Below are 21081 nucleotides of genomic sequence, written 5' to 3'. Positions count from 1 at the left end.
AAAATTTGTAAAACTCAGAATCAAAAAGCAGAAAGACTTATGTGGATAAAAATCGTCTTTTTGTGCACTCATTATTGCCTTTTTATTATTGAATCAAATTGATGAGAATGAAAGAAGTGGAAAGAGTGATGGATAAATGATGAAAGGCACGAGCTTTTATTTTTGCCAACTTTCTAGCTGTGGGTATTTACTTGGACCTGCAGAAGAGTTATTTCTCTAATAATTGATCTTGTGGGCTTTGGTATACCTATATCTTGACTGAGTTTTTTGTTCTAGTTTTCCTTCCACTTTGTCCTGCCATATTATTCACCCTATTTAGAAAATATATGATAGATATGGTGCAAATAATAGCAGACTATCATGTTTGGCCATACTTTTGCTAAGCTCTCTGATGTTTCCAATGCCACATGCCTCTCTATCTGGATGGAGAAAATGGGTCACAAAACGGTGGTCAAATTCAGTTCACGAAGGACTATCAGATGATGGATCACATCTTCACCCTTTAAATGTCATTGAGGAAGCTAGGCAAATATCTTGGAAATTCATTTACTGCTTTGTGGACTTTTTATAGGTCTTCGATACTGTTTCTTGATGTTTATTCTTCAAGTGGCTGCATGCACTTGGTGTGCTCAATTCTCTTCTTTTGACCACCATAAGACTATATGAGACAGTTGTGGATCATTATACAACACATTAGATTTTTAGAGGATATTAGAAGTACCTTTGGGATTCTTCTATTGATGCCCTAAATTTTCCCTCCCTTATTGGGATATACACTGAGGAACTCGAGTTGTTCATTAAGAGTTTATGTTCACTTTTTCTAGATATTGAACTCATTCAGCATTTTTTCAAATGATGCGATCTTGAGGGATTCTTCTATAGAGTAGTGGAGAGACAACTCAAGAGGTTATATACCACTTTTCTGACTTGTCAGGTCCCGGTGAATCTTCATAATCTAGGATCATGAACTTTCAAGCATATCAAAAAGTCCCTTTCAAGGATTCTCCGTTATCTTTAAGGTTCAGAAGATGTAGCTCAATATATCATATTTAGGTTCAGAAGATGTAGCTCAATATATCATACTTTCAGATGGAAGTACAACTCATCGGCTTTTGTTCAGTATGAATCTTGCATCCCAACCTCCTGTTTGTAGGGGAGCAGTAAGAGATGCACAATTTTATCTGTTCTTGAGAAACAATGCATTCAGCTTCATTTCTAGGACAGTCATTGATTCATTTATCAAATCTATTGTTCATTATGGTTCAAAATTATGAAATTCTTATCTTGAATGTATGGAGTGATCTCATATTGGAAGATTCCTAACTATTATTTAGTGTTTTCTTTAGTATTATGTAGGAAGATATTAGATTACTGTTTTGAGAGTTGGTGAGGACTTGCAGATCCTATGTCTAAGTCAGGGAGAGTGAATCTGTAGCCTTCACTAGCAGACATGGCTGTATTGGAAAAGAAAAAAACCAGAAAATCAACTCAGACGTTGCCTATGACTTGTAGAAGTTTGGAATCTTCTTATCAGATCATATGTAACAAATTTATTTTAAACTAATAGTCATGCAAACTCAGATATTAGGGATCGTTCTTGTTCAAATCCCACTTTTCAACTATTTGTAGGTTACTTGCCAGGACCTTATTGGTCTAAGACATTCGCATGAGGATATTTTTAAATGGTCACTTGGTGTTAACTGCATCTTTCTTACTTTTAGTGGTAAGGAAAGCTACATTTCTTTGCTCTCTAACTAAATCAGTATCGGTTGGGCATCTATTACATCTTTTTATATTCCCTCTTGTGCTTTTATACCAATTGCATTAATTTATTGATTTGCTCACAGAGCTGGTTGCTTGTTTTGGGTGCTTTTATTTGCTCTATTTCTAGCTACAAACTTCAGCTTATTTTAATTACTTTGACCATTTGCAGACATTACTAATTCGATTTTATTTTTACATGATAAAATTAACTTTATGTCCTAACAATGTAGCAGCTTCATAATTTGCTTTTTAAGCAAAAAAATGCTACAAACATAATTTTTGATGTTACTACTATCCCATTGCGGGAAGTAATTGTTCAAAAATATATAAAGTCCCATTTATCTATTGAACATACATTCATTTATTATGGGCCTTGAGCAATTGGTTTCTCTTAAGTCTTGTTTATTTTTTGTTTAATGGGTTCAAAAAACTAGATCTCTTGTATTTGCATCATAGTAATCTAAACAGATTACTAAAAAAGGCTAATAGCTATATTATAAAAATGAGTTGGTTTTGGCTTTATTGTACAATTATTTTCCATCCGGTTACACATACCAGCATTTTGGAAATAAAGATTAATGTAAAACAAGTATTTCTTATCATGATAATTAACAAGTGCATTGAAGGTAAACGATTAAAATGAATATTGAATTTAATTCTGACTTAAAAAATAGAGAGGTACAAACCAATAGTGACTAATGTACAATCTGGATCTACTGATTCTATTCCTCATTGTAGGAACATGTTTCGGTCATTGAACACTGGCTTGTAAATGGAAAACACTATGCTCGAACAAGGTACTCAGTATTTTCTTCACTCTATTAGTCATCTTGTATTGCATAAATCATATTTTACATTTACAGTTTGATATTTGACTCTGATTTGAGTGTGTTTTGTGTCTGTGACATTCCAATTTTCCTTTTTCTTTTGCAGTGAAGAATGGCTGAAAAATATGGACAAGAATATGAAATTTATCTATCCAATTTTGATTGATACATATAGTGTGGACTCAGCTAAAAAGTGGATGGTCTACTGGCGAACATTTTTCATTGCGGTTGCAGAACTTTTTGGATACAATGATGGGGACGAATGGATGGTTTCCCATTTTCTCTTTAAAAAGAAGTGAGGATTTGGTGATTTGGATATCCACATCAAGTTAGAATTCATATGAAAATAGAACAAAGATCTATCAAACCTAAAATCTTAGATGGTAGGAGGAATGTTACTGAATTCCGCCTCAGATGGGTGTTGGGTTTTAATGAATTTTCTATTTATAGTCAATCTAAAATGTAAAATTAGGTTCGACAATTCTTATAAACACATTAATATGGTCTACAAATGCAAAAAGGGTAGCCAAGCAAAGCAGTGGAGTGCCAAACTATGAGTAACTGATGACTTGCTTTATTGGAATAAATTGCGCAATGATTTTTTATTGCAAACTTCTATGATATGGAGTTTTCATACCAGATGAAAGACCATATCAAATAGTAATAAAAAAACAGTCAAAGTCATTTGTTTATATTGAATGAAGTTAGTTATCATTTTAAAAAGAAAGGTCGTGAGAAGAACATGGTAGATGTCAACGAATAAGAATGCTCAAGGAATTGTAGATGTACAAATTTACCAGCCTCTCAATCTAAGAGGAATGTTGGTGAACCTTTTAGTATGTTATTATTATTATTATTGTAGAAATTGGCCTTGCAATTTAATGGAACTATCAAAGATTGTGCACTAGGATGAGTTGCATCTAGGTGCTCACTGATATGAAGGGCAATTGAAATGAAATGATTGATCCCAACATAGTTGCAAAAAACTCTATTGGCAAGTGAATTGGTTCTTGTCAATTCACCTAGATTTGTTGGGTGAAAACTTGATGTAGTCATGGCCAAAGGGTCTAGTTAAGGATCATCCAAGTATGCAACCAAATAAGTAAATACACACAATGGAACAAAATTATGACAAAAAAACACAACAAAAATATTTTGTATTAATTCACAAAAATTACAATATACAACGATGGGCTTAATATGTGAGGCCTCATCCTTCAAAGATATCTGGGCACAAATATGTGTGAACTATAAATTTCTCGAATGATATTACAATGATCTTCAACTTATTATCTAACTATTATGTGATAATGGGTTGATCTTCTTGGAGCCAGAATTTAAGTTAACTAATTTCAAATGATGATGAGTGATTCTTATATAGTGAGCCTTAGCCTTTGAAATGATCTATGTTGGCTACAAGGTAGTGCAAAACTTGATGCTAGATGAAAGATGTATCTTGATAGTGATTAACTAGAATGAATGCAGTGGGTCTCGTTGTAGTTAAAACCACAAACCTCCTTGGAACCAATGAACTTAGAAATGTGACCAGTGTTGCCAAAAAGTTTGTGAAGTTATTGCATGGCTGAAAACTTGATGCAATGATATTTGATATGTTTGTGATTGAGTTCGGAACTCTAATATGCTTGTGTGGGGAGAACTACAAGTTGTATTGATTGTGTGATGACTAGAACATTATTGTAGACCTAAGTCACCACGTTCGAATTTGAATTCGAGTTTGGCAACCACAAAATTTGGATAAAGTTCAGCAAGGGCAAAAAATTTGGGAAAAACAATCGAATGAAGTTTGCCTTATACAAATTTGATTTTTTAAAATATAAATAATATATTCACAAAAAGATAAAAAAAATTTAAAATTGTTAAATAGATTTAGATTTGTTCACACAAAAACATATAAAAGTGGTATAAAATAAAAAATTAATTTAATACCACATACAAAACATATATTATATATTTAATGAGCAAAATCAACAAAAAAAATTAAATTTATTATTTATAAATTAAATAATATTAAATGTTAAACATATAATATTATATTTATAAATAAAAATATTAAAATCTAGATAATATTTTAAACATATAATATTATACTAATAAATTAAAAATATTTAACTTTAAATATAGCTACATTAATTATATTTATTAATTACAAATGTTGTTATGCTAATAAATTAGAAATATTTAACTTTAAATATAATTATATTATTCATAAAAATTGAATCTTAATAAACTCATAAATTAATAATAATTAATAATTATAAAACTATCTACAATGTAAAGTTTGTGACATAAATTAATAATAATAATAATAATTATAAAACTATCTAAATGTAAAGTTTGTGAAGACTTAATCGCTTGACGTGAATCGTTTCAGAACCAAATCAATCTTTAGAAATGTCTGCCGCCATGTTTTTGTTGCTTCCATATTCAAAATGCTCCTATGCTGGTCGAAGTAAAAGTGAGGAATAAATGCAAGGAAAGCCGTTGAAAACCACAAATAAAGGCGGAGCCCTAGAAAGGTGGAAAATCCTCTCGAACTCTTAAGAAGCCCAAAAAAACGCCTACAATAGACATTTTCTTCAAATATATTTTATTAAATATGCTACACTATTTAACCTAAATGAATTTGAAGCAAATTTGAACGATTTTTTAGCAATTGTTTGAAGTTCGCCGAATTTCAAATTTCATGGGTGAAATTCGGCGAATGGGGTGACTTGGTTGTAGACTTTCAAAAAAATAAATGAATGTAAAAGAAAATAAGTTTCGGTGATGCAAGATTGCTTATACTTTTTGGATGCTTTATATTTAATACCTTGGGTAATTTGGAAATTGAGTTCCTCAATTTTTGGTGACCTAAGGGAAACCAAAATGCTCTACCTTAGCCTTAGAAATCCAATATTAGTCTTCAATTGGTCTTCTTTACATTTAAACAGACGTTCTTTATACTACTTGTTTCTTTTACTTTTGCCAATTCTGCTATTGAAATTTTCTTCAATCTCCTTTTTTTTGGTTGTAGTATTTATTTTGCCCACTTATCTTTGTACTATTGTTTTTTCTTTATTGATAAACGACAAAGCTAAAGGAGTTTGTATTAAAAGTCAATAATCTGATTACATAGAAAATATCAAAGTCCTTAGAACTAGATATTCAAAAAAAGAAGAAGGGCAAATTCCTCGAATAAACCATAATCATCCCATAGCCAAAAAAGGGAATGATCTTCAAGACTATGCAAAAACATCCTAACTGCCACGAGAGTCTAAAAATATCAACATTCAATAACATCCTAATTGCGTCAAGAGTTTGAGAATATCAACATCGAAACTACATAAAAGTTCTCATAGGAACTAAACAAAATTTCACATCTAAGAGCAAAAAATTCATAACTGCTTTATCCATGCTTCGAATTCCGACCCTATGCTTGATCTTCAAACTGAGCACGTCTCCTACCTCGTGGTCAACCTTTGCTTCTGCTTGGAACGCCTGTCCGCCCACGACCTTGACCCCCTTGTGGTGCATCACGACCATCTCCTCTAGCAGGCGAATTATCATGCTCTAGTTTTGGAGGGAGGAAGCCATTTAATCTGGCGAAATCTCTAAATTCATCCTCCCTATCTTGGTTCTCAGGTTCATCATCCAACAGTTTCCATTTAAGAAACTTGACCGCCATTGTTGCAAAGGCCCTATGTTGCAAAAGAGCAGGGCCTTTGAGGTCGAGAAGAAAAGGGTAATAGTTGATAGTTTCTCCCGAAATTGAGAGAAGGATCATATCCCCTGGCCGAGGGAGCCCAACACCAAGGATGGCATATTTAAGGACTAAGTTGAAGCCACCAACACATCTTCTTCAAACAATTGAGAAGTCAAAGCCATCACCTCTGCTTTAGGAACCTGATTATCAAGCAACGAGGCCACGAATCTTGAAGAGATATGAGAATTATCCATTGGATATTCCTGCCTACTCAGGTAACCATGACCTAAAATTAATTTTACTGCTAAGATTACCAATGGTTCAGAATTATGGAGAAGTCGTTTGAGTCTATGGTCCGAAATTTCTTTGAAAGAAACTTGACAACTCAGACATGACAGAGAGACAGGAGTATCCGCCCCAAAGCAAGAAATCGGTTTTGGGAAAACCCTTACTATGAAGCCAAAAGGTTCTACCATTCTTAACCAAGGACCAGAAGAACACGCTCTCTCGCCAGCTAAGAGAAACCAAAAATGAAAAAAAACAGCATAAACAAGGCAAGATAGCAGAAATAAGCCTCGACATAAACAAAAATAACTGCACCTGACTTTATCTCTCCTAGCTACCATCATTAATGAGATGCCTCAAGTAATTAAACCTGATGGGAAAGATGGAAAAGGATCATTCTCCAAAGTTAAGATATTAATTGAAAAACCTTGGTACTATGCCACGAAGCCAACTCGAGCTCTCCAAACCATGATGGCGGCGTCCTTTTCATCTTTTGGAAAAAAAAATATAATAGATTGCGGTGACCTCATCAATCCTTCTTGAGACACGCCAATACCAAATCATTTAATGATGTCAGACGTTAATAATTGGCAGTTGAAAAGACACCCAACATAATAGAAAAATTCTCCATCTGTTTAGTGAATGTCTTATCAAGATTAGTAGTGACTTGGCTAAAAAGAAAAAGCAACTTCTAGCTCAGCAGCTCTAGGGCAACCCTCAGTTGGGCGGGTAGGTGGCACGTTTCAAAAAGGAGAAAACCATTGAAAGGCTTAAAAGGTCAATTCATTCAAATTCAAATTTGAAAATCCATACAAGAGAAGGCACCCGAAGCGAACAAAAGAATAGGTGAAAAACATTAATGTTTGTTGATGTTGTTGGAAATACTCCCTATACAAATCATTATGGCCATTAAATGTTTAAATCATCAGCCCACCAATTGAGAGAAATCCCATCAGATGTGGTCTTAGAAAGGACATCTGCATCAGAATTAGCTTCCCTATAGATGTGCTTATAGGAAAAAATTTCAAATGTGGACAAAGTCGCTAAGATTTTTTCAAGCAGAGCTTGCAACCTCCAATTTGGGGAATTTGCAGATCTAACTGCATTGACAGTGATTGTTCAATCCCCTTCAATTTCTAGCTTCTTGATTTTTCTTTTAGAGCACTCCATGAGACCTAGCAAAAGAGCCTTAAATTCTGCAATGTTGTTAGTGTCTAGAGGAATAGGCACGACTAGCTTGCCTTTAATAACCCCTCTGAAGTCTCTAACCACACATCCAATTCCAGAAGCACCTGGGTTCCCTTTTGAAGCCCCATCAAAATTCAGTTTTAACCAACCAACTTTGGGGGAGATCCAAACTGCACTTCCTCTATCATTTCTTTTCTTCCCTATAAATGGAGGAATTTTTATGCCACTCCATCTTAACCTAGCTCTACCATCCCAATTAGTGAAATCTTTATTCAAATTTGGAGTGAGAGCTAGTTTGCTATTAATATTCTCAACAATAGCAACCTCTAATGAGGATAGGACTGATTCTAATTTCCCCGCTTTGTTTTCAAAGAGTCCCCTATTACGCTCTTTCCAAATTTCCCAAACTAGACAAGAGGGAGACATTTCCCATAGGAAACTTAGGATACCAATTTTGGGTCTTATTGGCCACACTTGAAAAAGTGAAACTATGACATAACCACCTCCACCACTTTGCTAAAAAGGGACAATTTAGAAGGAGGTGGTCAACTGATTACTCATAGGCTTTACATAGAATGCATCTAGATGGGCCCTCGAATCCCATCATTATGAATTTCTCCACTATGAGAATTTTCTTTTTGGTTGCTAACCAAGCAAAGATACAAGCTTTAGGAATAATCTTGCTGCTCCAGAAGAGTTTATGGGGAATTCCCAGATCCTCAGAAGCAACTTGATTGGCAAGAATATTATAACCTTCCTTGGCTTTATATTGACCTAATTTTGATGGGGTCCAAATTAGTGAATCTGCTCCCTCTTTGAAAACCAGTTACCTGTCCTTTATGATCTCAAAAAGATGGTCTAACTCATTGGAGGGAAGGGGGAGGCCATCCAGTTTCTTCCAGCTCCAACCAATAAAAGAGCTCTCCCATGAAAATTTTACATAGTCTTTGACATAAATCCCCCAATGTTGTCTTAGCCAATCCCTTGTGGATGGAACAAAAATAAGACTATCTAAGCTTGGATATCCTCTCCAGGAGTCTTCCCAAAATAAGCATATGATGAACCATCATGGACATCCCAAGAGACAAAGTCTGTTTTTAGATTCCTGCACTTGAGAATAAAATTCCAAATTTGAGATCCTTTTGGGGGATTACTGGCTCGCAAAAGATTAAAAGTCTCCCCAACTACTATATATTTACTATGCATCATTCTTACCCATCTTGCTTTGGGGTCCATAGCATTTTCTAGAATAATTCAGCCCCCAAAGTGCAATTTTGGATCTGAAGGTTGCGAATTCCTAGCCTCCTGATGACTTAGGCTTACAGATTTTATCCCAAGCAATCAGTGCAACTTTGTGCTTTTCTTCTGTATTCTGCCAAAAGAAATTCCTCATTTTTTGAATGATAAAAGAGTCATTCCTGCAGAGAGAGCTAAAAATGACATTAGATAGATTGGAAGAGCTGAAATTACTGCCTGAAGGATTATCAATCTGCCAGCCCATGAAAGCCACTCTCCTTTCCATGAGTTAACGTTCTGATCCATTTTTATCTTCAGAGGATTCCAAAGGTTTGAATTCCTCAAACTCCTATATATGGGAATACCCAGATATGTGCAAGGCAGAGTGCCCTTTTTGCCATTAAAAATTTTCAGAATCCTATTTTTTGTGGACAGTGGGGTGGAGAAGAAATAGATCTCTGATTTTTCCTTATTGATTACCTAACCCGAAGCTTTGCCATAAGTGAACAAGAGCTCTTGGAATTGAATTGCTTCCTTAGATTTTGTTGCACCAAGAAGAAGATTATCATTAACAAATTGTTGATGAGTAGCAACAAAGTTAGTGGTAATCTTGATACCTTCCAATTCCTTTCTAGAGTGCTTATCTTTAATGGCTCTTCCCAAGGCTTCTACCATTATGATAAAAAAGAAAGGGGAAATTGGATCACCTTGACGTATGCCCTTAGAGGATGAAAAAAAAACCTTCGATTTTATTTTTATGAGAATTGAAAATCTTGGTGTGGAAATGCATTCAAAGACCCAATTAACCCATTGCTTATTGAAACCAAAAGCCTGCAAGATTTTGCATAAAAAATGTTCGTTCACATTATCATAGGCTTTGGATATGTCCAATTTCAATATCATACCTGGTCTGTTTGTGCTTTGAAGAGTATGAATTACCTCTTGGACCATTATTACCCCATTTAAGATTGAACGCCTTGGAACAAACCCAATTTGCTCTTTTGAAATAATGCTATCCATAAGGGGTTTCAATCTGTTCATCATCACCTTTGAGAAAATTTTATAGATTGTGTTGTAGAGACATATTGGTCTAGAATCCCCTAAACGGACTGCTTTCTCTTTCTTCAAAATAAGGGCTATAAAAGTATTATTAATTTCCTTTAGGAAATTGCCTGATTTTCTTGAGAATTATAGCACCTCCACTAGATCTTTCCCTAGAATCTCCCAACATTTCTTGAATAAGCCAGTCGGGAAGTCGTCTAGCCCTGGGGCCTTGTCAGAGGGGAGTTGGTTCAGAGCAATTGACACCTCCTCGATTGAAAATCTTTCCTTGAGCCTCCTATTTTGATCCTCTGAGATCACTTTTGGGATCATTGAAAAAAACTTCCTTTGTTCTCTTAAATCAGACCATCTTCATTATTAAGGAACTTAGAGAAGAATTGGACAATTTCATTTTTTATGTCCCGTGGGTCCTCAATGGTGCAGTTTCCTTGAATCTCCAGCTTGGTTATTTTATTTATGTTTCTTTGAATACTCGTAACATTATGGAAATACTTTGTGTTCTTATCCCTAGCTTGGAGCCAACCTTCTCTAGATTTCTGTTTCCAGAAAATTTCCTCTTTGGAGAGGATATCCTCGTACTCCGCTAGCAAATGTTTTTCCTTGACACATAGAGTTTGCGACATTCCCTCCTTAATAACATTTTCATTCAATTCTTCTAACTGAGCTTCCAGGTCCTTCTTTACAGAAAAAATATTCTTAAAATGAGTAGCATTCCAATCTAACAATTTCTTTTTAACATATTTTAATTTGGACACAGAATCAACACTTTTTCATGATATATGACATAAATCTACATTATTGAATACTAGTGATACTATTAGTTAAAAATAATAATCAAAGTGACTCAGTTTACTTTGGATATGAAGACGAATTGCAACTAACAGTTGGATAGATCATTATTGAAATTAATGATCTTCCTTTGCATTTGAGAGGGGCAACGGACAACTCCCCCGTAAAATATAATTTGATTTTATGATGTATACTTTTAACCTGAAAGTAGAAAGGAAGACTAACACTTGTACATAACCATGCTACAAATGCGATTTGGAGATTTAAAATAAAGGGAGCCAAGACAAACAACACACAACTCACCCACCCCGTATCACCAACTAGTAAATAGAAAATGCTCTCTCTGATCGGTTATCAGTCATATGTTGAAGCGTAAGGGGGATCAGAAAATCAGGACTCACGAAAAACAAATGGGAAGAAGAAAGACAGTATTTTGCAAAATGCATCTATTTAGAAGTCACAAATCTTATGCTAGGTAAAACCATAGCCAAAATATCATAGCAACATCAAAGAAACAATATTAACTCACACCCAAATGAATTAGCTATGAAGAAAAAAACAATCAAATTCACATATTTGGAAAATAATTCTCCTTATTTCTTCAATGTTAAAATCAGGTGCACATAATTCATTTTCTCTGATCAAAAATGGTTGTGTTGAAAAATTGCTCTTGCGTTTCTCTATCCCTCTGCTAAATTGAACCCCTATCTTTGAAGCTCTTACAAATAAATAACTTCCTCCCCTGACCTTTCTGTTTCTCCTTTGTAACTGCCTTTCCTTTAATTGGGAGCTTAGAAAGTTTTATGAAATCAGTTACAAAATGACCCCCATAATGTTGTTCTCTTGCATCTCAAGCTTCCTCTTTCGGGTACTTCTCTGCTCCCTGTTGCCACCTTGAACATGAATGCTGCCTAGAGAGGTCTTACCTAGATTTGATTTAATGTCAACACTCACTTCTGATACGCAAGCTTTGCTTTCCATATTACCATTGTCTATAGTTTCTGTTTGTTTCTCAAACCCACAAGGAAATGAAATTACTTCTGTCCTAGAGTTTTCCTCTGCTAAGTCTTTCTTTGTCTGGAAATAATCCACTCTTTAAATAAAGGAGCTTGAGACAGAAATTTGGGTGACATCTTCTAACAAAGTTATATATAGACATCAATGGTAGAAGCATTCATGTTTGTAGCTTTTTCACCTATCACAATTTTCACACATGTTTTGGCTTGAATGTTGGGACATTCACCTCATCATTAGAAGTCCAATCAGGAAGTGGAATGTCAAAAGTAGTTGCACATAATATAGATGTTGTAGTAATGATCAGGTTGAACTGTTGAGACATGGATCAACTAGGATTCTAGCCTAGGATCTTTCATACGCTGCTGGAGTGCTCTACCACTGAGCTACTGACCCCTCTTGAACCAGTCCATCGTTGATCCAAGTGTGGCTTATTTCCAACACCAACATGAACCGTAAAGATTTTGTAAACTGCTTTGGAGCAGATCAAAATGGCGTATCACTACTCATTTTTGCATCCTCGGGGAATGTGTGAGTGAGTTGCTTCAAATGATTTGAAAATAATGTTTAAACCCTTTTCTTGTCCATGCCACAAAATCTTCAAATGTTACACATCTCTCTGTACTCAAACATCCTACCACACGCTCCCAAGGATCTCAGACCTGAGCATCCCCTACAACAGACAATGTTATAATTTCCAAGACACCATAATTTCAGCCCTTCTTAAGATTTGTAGTTGTGCAGGCATGAGTTCTGAGGACATTCTATGTTGAAACCATCCCACTACTGGTTCTCATTCTTAATTTTTCAAGCCTATGAATCTACCTCTTTAGAAATCGAAGCCACCACATTTCACAGCATTTGATAATAATTTTGCCATGTTCCAAATCTGTCAATATGATAGTCTAGGGAGTATATTTCTTTGGGCGTATTTTAGGTAAATTACTTGTTTCACCATACATACCCACACATCTTTAACGCACAGCTACATATACCATAGGAGGAGCTTTGAGCAGAACTTGACCATTTCTCAGTTTATTCAAGGTATCATCATATTCAACAAAATGCGGAAATGTGTGCGTGGATATGGCATGACTCGCAGATTTCTAAAGTATTTTGAACAAATCTATGTTGTGCATGTGCAATGACATGAATCAATGTACACATAAATTGTGATAGATCGTATTGCATGAGATCATAGTTTTCAAAGTGCTTTGGTGGAAATTTATACCATTCTGTGCACAACAAAGGTCGTATTCTCTGCTTGAAAGTTTCTAAAGCCTTTTCGACAAATTTACATTGTGCATATCTCGCAATCTTTTCTGTTACTGAGATTTTCTTAGGCGGCATAAATGACCATGATAAATTTTAAAGCCTTTTCCATAATCCATTTATGCACTTTTTTGCGATAATCTATTATATCGTTTACAACTTATGAATGTAAACTGTATTTATATCGCCATTTCTTAGGGCAAAATTTGTGTTGAATAATTTTTCCTTAATGATCTTCAACCCAGAATATCGCCCTTTTCGCTATGAAGCCGTCATTGTTGTTACTAATATTGCTTCCCTTCACCGCGTACCATATCTTCTAAACACATTCATGTTCTTTACGGACGCGTCTATTCTGACTCTAAAACGGCAGTACGGATTGACTAACACATCGCTATCACGATGTACGAAAGGTCTGTTTTGGAGCCAGAATAGCCACGGCCATTCTTTACGACTTCTCAACAAGGAGTCGACCTTTTCAGTGGTTCTTTCCATCAATCTTTGTGCCAAGTCTAAAATATGTGTGGGAACTTGATAATGATAGTAATCCAAAGCAAATTAGGGACTATTTTACGGCTTCTAAACAAGGAGTCGACCTTTTCAGTGGTTCTTTCCATCAATCTTTGTGCCAAGTCTAAAATATGTGTGGGAACTTGATAATGATTGTATCCAAAGCAAATTAGGGACTATTTTATGGCTTCTAAACAAGGAGTTGACCTTTTCAGTGGTTCTTTCCATCAATCTTTGTGCCAAGTCTAAAATATGTGTGGGAACTTGATAATGATTGTATCCAAAGCAAATTAGGGACTATTTTACGGCTTCTAAACAAGGAGTCGACCTTTTCAGTGGTTCTTTCAATTAATCTTTGTGCCAAGTCTAAAATATGTGTGGGAACTTGATAATGATTGTATCCAAAGCAAATTGGGGACTATTATCCCATGTCCCCATGAGGCTACTTAAGTCTATGCCCTCATGAAAATAAGCCAAAGGAAAAAAGGAGGGGCTGCAAATAAGTAGTGTTGAAAAAAATGACACATGGCTTCTTTTCATTTTTTTTCTTTCTTATTTATTTGCCTTAAATTTTGCATCTAAATTTTATTTACAAGGAATATTATTAAAAATTTATTTTAAAATATTATTTAAGTGTGTTGCTTAAAAACAAGGAGCAAATTTGATTGTCCATGGGGTCACCAGTTCCACAAATTGCTACACAAAAAGTTAAGCAGCACTTGTTAACCAAAATAAGGGGCTAGGGAATTATTTAGTATCTTTTTTCTAAAAAATAGGGGTCCCTACTTTTTAAGACTGTATATTTAAACCGGTTAAATTGAGGTGGGTTAGAAATTGCCCCACTAGCTTAGAAATTATATCTGTAGACACCCAAAATTGTCCAGTCTAATTAATTATCTAAGCTTAATTCTTCTATTAATTAAATAAATCTTTATTTATTTAATTAATTCATTTATCCTCTTCTAGCCTTATTTCTCATTTAAATAAATACATTTATTTATTTAAATTATCCTTTTCCTAAATTAAATAAATATCTTATTTATTTAATTATCCCACTTCCTCTATTAATTAAATAAATCTTTATTTATTTAATTAATTCATTAGCTTTTTCTACACATGACACATGTCATTCATCTCTTAATTCATACACTACCTACCCCTCTCATTATTTTACTATTTCTTATACCTACCCTCTAATCCTAGCCGACCTCCTTTTACACCTCTCAATCTTAACCCTCCATTTCATATTGTGTCTTCTATTTAAGAAGATGCTTTCTTCATTGTCAAACCCTAATCGACAATTTGGAGGAATTGACTACACTACGATCCTACTTGCAACCACATTCCGTTCTTTGTTGAGCTCTTGTGCATATTAAAATCTGAAAGCAAATATATCAAGCAAGATCAATGGAGATAGGAAGAATGGAGATCAAAACCCTATTGGACATGTGATGGTATAATCTTTGTGATTTCATTTGATTTGCATTGTCTTAGGTAATCTTCATATGTTATGGTGGATCTTTGTTGATTGTTAGGCTAAGGTTTGGTGGTTGAATTCATTTAGCCTTTCAATATTTGTTATTATTGTATCCATTTTCACCATAAACATTTTGGCACGCCCGGTGGGACACTTGTCCTTTTGCATTTAACCTTTTTGTTGCAGATTTTGCATTTTTGAAGTTGCAGATCGGACATTTTTCGACGGCATTTTAGGTTTTTCCGCGTCTGCAAGCGTTCGGATCGCGTCTCTGATTTTCAGAAGCGTCTGCGATGTCTGGAATCGCGTCTGTGTTTCTGCCAAATTTTATTTTGCAGGTTTCCGAAAGGGGCGTCTGTGTTTCCGAACCGCGTCTGAGTTGTTTCTGTCAGCGTCTGTGTCCGAGAGAGGCATCTGTGTATTTTGGCCGCGTCTGTGCATCACAGAACCGTGTCTGTGTCATACAGGCGCGTCTATGTCTGGTATAACAGCGTCTGTGTTTTACTGTTTCGGAATTTTAAATTTTTCTTTGGTTCAATTTTCGGATTTCGTACTTAGGGTTTCAGATCTGGTTTATTTTTGGACTAACCCTTGCAGATCTAGCTAACCAAGTTTGTGCAGCTTGTTTTAGGAAGCAAAAACGTTTTTGTTGAAGGCCCCTTTTTCACAAAGTCTTTTTGGGTTTTTCTAAAATTTACCTAACTTGTGTGCTTGCAGGAAGGGGTGATCATTTGAAACAACCCAAACTACTAACAAATTTTGTTGCAGGGCCTTGGCTAGGGTTTTGTAATTTTGTTGTGTGCCTTGTTTTCATAGATTAGCAAACACTTCCATTGGTGCACTAAAATTGAATCATTGTCTTTTGTGTCTTGAGCAATAGGCTCTTTTTGTTTAATCTTTAGAGGGCCTGTCTTCCCGTGTGGTCATTAGGACTACTAGTGAGAAGAGGACGACCCAAGTGGTAGCGAGGAAAACCCACCTCATCCGAACCACTATAATCAAATGTATTCATGGTGAAAACTATGGATAACGTGTGCTGATTAGTTCATACCGACACTATGTCTCCCCATAAACCCGTTTGATCAAATTTATTTGATCATTTGTAGGGCGTAACCCCTACCGGCTGGGAGCCTTCTGTATTTACAGAGCTGAAAGTGCCGCATGTATGGCCACACGAGCGGATGCCCTTACTAGCACCATTTTGTTTTAGAGGCCCAAATCCTTCTAGTTGTTGGGGCAGGAGGTCGGACCTCTGGTAGCGGCCCACACACATACGGTTCTTAGTAGAGATACAAAGTTCGCCATGGGGAGTTTTCATGGGGACTGATGCTTGGCTGACCCGAGAAGTGAGTGCCGAGGGTGGAGCCAGTGAGGTCAAGCATCTAAGTATCCGCTCTGAATAGCGTAGCCTCGGGGGTAAAACCCCATGTGGGATCAACAACTATTGTTTTGGCCAGCCATAAGAATTGTGCTTGACTTATATTAAACATTCAAAACATTCAAGACCAAACAACAAAACATTGTGTCTTTTGTGTCTTCAAGTGTATGCAAAACAATTTTACACCAAACAACACACTTTTCTTGGAGTCATTTTTGGAGTCTAAACACTAGCAAACATTGAGTCCTCATCAACATTGTGTCCTCTTGTCACGAAAAATAGTCAGACAGTCGGATTTGGTCACAACAAAACAATTTCACAGATTGAAAAAATTGCACGAAGTTTACAGAAACGCGTCTGTGTCTGTTTTAACCGCATCTGGGTAATCTAAGCGCGTCTGTGAAGGGCAGAATAGCGTCTGTGTTTTTAGAAGCGTCTGTGTCGAACAGAGACATGTTTGTGTCTGCAAATCGCGTCTGTGAAGTATACAGAGGCGTCTGTGTCCAGAATTGCAAAAAAAATTTACAGTCCAGCAAACATAAACAAGAAAATCTCATAAGCGCGTCTGGGTTAAACAGAGTAGCGTCTGTGTCCGGAAACCGCGTCTGTGCAGTATACAGGCACGTCTGTGTTCAAAATTGCAAAAAAAAAAAAAGAAGAAAAATTTCAGAGTCCAACAAACAAAAGAAATCAGTTTCGGAATACTTGAGCTTCCTAGGTTGTTTCTTCAGGTTTTATCTAGCATTCAACTTGTCTCTGGGTCTCATACAGTCCATCATTGCTTCACATCTCATTTTACATTCATACTTGTCTAAACTTGAGTCAAAAGGTCACTTGCTTGTCCTCATCATACTTTGTCAACACACTACATACAACTACACTTTGCTAAGTGGTCCCTCATCAAGGTTTCTTACCTTTGGGTCTCATTTGGTCTTACTTAGGGTCAAGGTCAGCTTACCTCATCAAGAGAAACTATCCTCTCTTTGGAAGTCACACCTACTCTACTACTTACATACTTGGTCTTACACTTGGGACATTGCAAGTACACCTCAAGATTCATTTACACTCCATACAACTCTTGGTCTTCCATACTCTTTCCAATTTTCAACTAGTCTTACACATCTTGGTCAAACACCTAGTTCATGGTTGAAACCCGTCTTCGAAAATCTAGGAGAAAAGCTAAAGAAGCTCAAGAGTCCACAAACATGAGTTCTTATGAGTATGACAATGATTTATTCTTCAATCCTGAGCACACTACACTGCCTAACATGGATGTTTATAGACACATTCCAAATGTTGAGAACACAGACACTACAAACAACAATGCTACACACAATGACAATGTGGACAACGTTTCAATACAATCAGCAGATATAGAAGAATCCATAATGAATCCTCATTTCAATAGATTGGTTGAAGAGATAATGAAGAGGGATAGACAATACTTCTTACACATGATGGCACAAAGTGGAGCTAAAATACCTCATGACTTCGACATGTCTCAACTTATGGAAAATCGACCCTCGCAACAAACTCACTCCAACATGGATCAAAGGAGACCCAATAGTGGAGGAAATAGAGGACCGAATATGATGCCTGAGTCACCATCAGTTTTGCTTCAAAAACCAGAAGTCCCACATACACAAGCTCAAACATATGATACTTACCTTCGAAGACCATTATGGAAGCCTTATGCAGACAGATATGCTCAATCACAGGCTCCAACTATGGATCAATCAAAACAAGTGGATACTCAAAGGCATCCTCAAAATTTGGACATAAGGAAACCTCATGTCAAATTTGGGGGCAACACAATGGAAAATGAAATGCCTATTGAATATGGTATATATGCACAAAATAGATATGGGGTTCCTCAACATGAAGCTATACCAAGTGCTCCATATATGCCGCATCAATATAGACCTCCATATGGACATGTCTACGATCAGTATCATCCATACATGCAACAAGCTCCTCCTCAAATTGGCGTCCCAAACATGGGGTATGCTACAAGAAATCGATCACCACCTAAGAATAATTTGGAACAACAAATCAGAGATTTACAAAAGAAAATGGAGGACATGAGTGCACCAAAACCAACATACACTATGAGAGACATATGTCCTTATCCATTCGATAAGAGCATCCCAATGCCTCCATTTCCTACACACTTTGTGACGCCAAAATTTGACAAGTATAGAGGAAAGGGAGACCCCAAGGCACACATACGACAATTTTTCACAGCCTGCATTGAGGTAGCGGCAGAAGAAACATATTTGATGAGGTTGTTCCCACAGAGCTTAGGCGATCAAGCTATGGAATGGTTTTCTCAATTACCTCCCGGTATTAAGTCATGGGGCGACTTAGCAAAGGCATTCATTCAGCATTTCTCCTACAACATAGAAACAAATATCTCAGTCACTACTTTGTGCAATACTAAGCAAAAGGAGGGAGAATCTTTTGCGTCATTTTTACAAAGATGGAGAAATCTAGCGAGCAGATGCTCTTGTGAAATTCCCCAAAAACAAATGGTAGAAATGTTCACTCAAAACGTTAACAAGGATATTGGCTATGATCTAAGGAAATCTTGTTTGTCCACCTTCAAGGATGTTATTGAAAAGGGCTTAGCAACAGAAAAGGTCCTAATTGAACAAGGATTCATCAAGCTATTCAAGGAAAACAAAGATGACTTTAAAGGAAAAGACAAACCAAGATTTTGGAATAAAAACAAGAACACAGTCAACGATGGCGTTGTTGATGCCAATACAGTGAGACCCAAGTTCATCTTTTCAGGATCAAGTTCTATAAACAATCAAGTGAATACTCAAACAACTTCCAGATCACGAAGGAAGTACACTCCATTGGGAGAACCACTTGAATCAGTCTTCAAAAAGCTAGTGGCAAACAAAGTGATCACAGTTCCAGATTTTCCTCCATATGAACCAAAGGTTAAACCAAATTGGTGGAATGATGATGAGTATTGTGAGTTTCATAAGAGCAAGGGACATAAGACAGGAAATTGCCATCGACTGAAGAATATTGTGCAAGATCTCATTGATAGAGGTGACATTGAGATTGAGGGACATTCATCTAATCAAGAACATGAGATGTTCAAGGAACCATTCTCAAAGCATGACAAGGGAAAAGGTAAAGCCACAGATGATCAAGCCAACTATACTAGAGCACCTTACAACTATGACTCAACTATCAACCACATCTCGATGGACAATCATATCTCTACTATTACTATCAAGAACAAAAATCCTGAGAATCCTCCTCAGAGACCCAAGATTGTTCTAAGAGGTGTGGGATCTTCGTCCGAGTCTACCTCTGAATGTCATGTTACAACCCGTCGAGGCAAGATTACGTTGCCAGGTGCCTCCACTAAAAACACCGCTTCTTCATCAACCAAACCTGAGTATGACCTTGTAGAACAGTTAGGGAGGACACCCGCGCTCGTCTCCATCCTTGAGCTCTTATGCATATCCCCTGCTCATAAGGCTATTCTTGATAAAATCTTGAGAGACACCGCCGTTCCTACCAATCTGAACGTGGACCAGTTTCAAGCCATGGTGGGATACCTATCCATTCCACATTCCCTTACATTTACAGAAGCTGATGACGCCTCCATAAGTCAGCCACATAATGCACCATTACATATTGAAGCCTTCATACACAAACATCGAATAAAGCGAGTCCTGATAGATGGAGGAGCTGGTCTAAACATTTGTACATTGAGCACCATTAAACAATTGGGATATTCCGATAAAGCTGTGAATTCAAAAAATCAAATTACCATCAAGGCATATGATGATGAAGAGCACTCATCCAAGGGCACAGTCACCGTACCTCTAAGAATTGGGCCAGTTACAAAGGATGTGGTTTGTCAAGTCCTGGATTTAGATCTCACTTATAATATATTGCTAGGACGTCCTTGGATTCATGAAATGAGGGCAGTCCCATCGACATATCACCAATGCATTAAGTTCCCTCATAATGGAGTCGAGGTAACAGTTAATGGTGATCCAAATCCGTTCATATATTGCAATAACTTGAGATCACATACTGAGACTATCATTCCCAGTAATCGTGAGGCTACTCCTTCTTCGGCATACATTGACCCTGATTCATTAAAACCTTCGACATCAAAACAAGGTGAACTTAAAGGCAAATTTCAAGACAAAGGCATGGGAGAATACACTTTAAATCAGACCATGTATTTACGACAAGTCATGAGCTCTCCAAAAGAATTTGGAAGGCCACATCCTAACAAGCAAACATTCATCATGACGCTCGAATGGGATCCTACTACCTTTCAAAGATGGGGCAAACTGGAAGAGGAAGATTTATACAAAATGCTCTATAAAGACATGGAAGATGACACACAGAATCAGATCAATATACCTTGTGAGAAATATGGCAAAGGCTTCAAGATTCTACAAAAATTCGGGTATGATGGAAAAAGCCCTCTTGGGTTACGCAAAGAAGGCGTCATGGAACCCCTACAACCTGAATTGACTGTAAGAAGAGAACGCTCAAAGGGACTTGGTTTTCTGACTTCCAAGATCCACACAAA

At 36.4% G+C, this 21081-nt stretch overlaps 1 protein-coding gene across 2 annotated transcripts in view; it reads left to right on the top strand.

Moving 5' to 3' along the window:
* LOC131034474 ((S)-coclaurine N-methyltransferase) overlaps positions 1-3283 on the top strand; it is a 134029-nt gene extending 130746 nt beyond the window's left edge. For both annotated transcript variants that reach the window (XM_057965979.2, XM_057965978.2), the window contains 2 exons: positions 2503-2561; positions 2698-3283. In XM_057965979.2, the coding sequence (XP_057821962.1) occupies positions 2503-2561; positions 2698-2890 (252 nt within the window). In that variant the 3' untranslated portion in view covers positions 2891-3283. The remainder of the gene's footprint in view (positions 1-2502; positions 2562-2697) is intronic.
* Positions 3284-21081: the final 17798 nt, after the last annotated feature.

Source organism: Cryptomeria japonica, chromosome 9, assembly GCF_030272615.1.
Source record: "Cryptomeria japonica chromosome 9, Sugi_1.0, whole genome shotgun sequence".
Lineage (NCBI taxonomy): Eukaryota > Viridiplantae > Streptophyta > Pinopsida > Cupressales > Cupressaceae > Cryptomeria > Cryptomeria japonica.
This window is presented reverse-complemented; position numbering and strand designations above follow the sequence as displayed.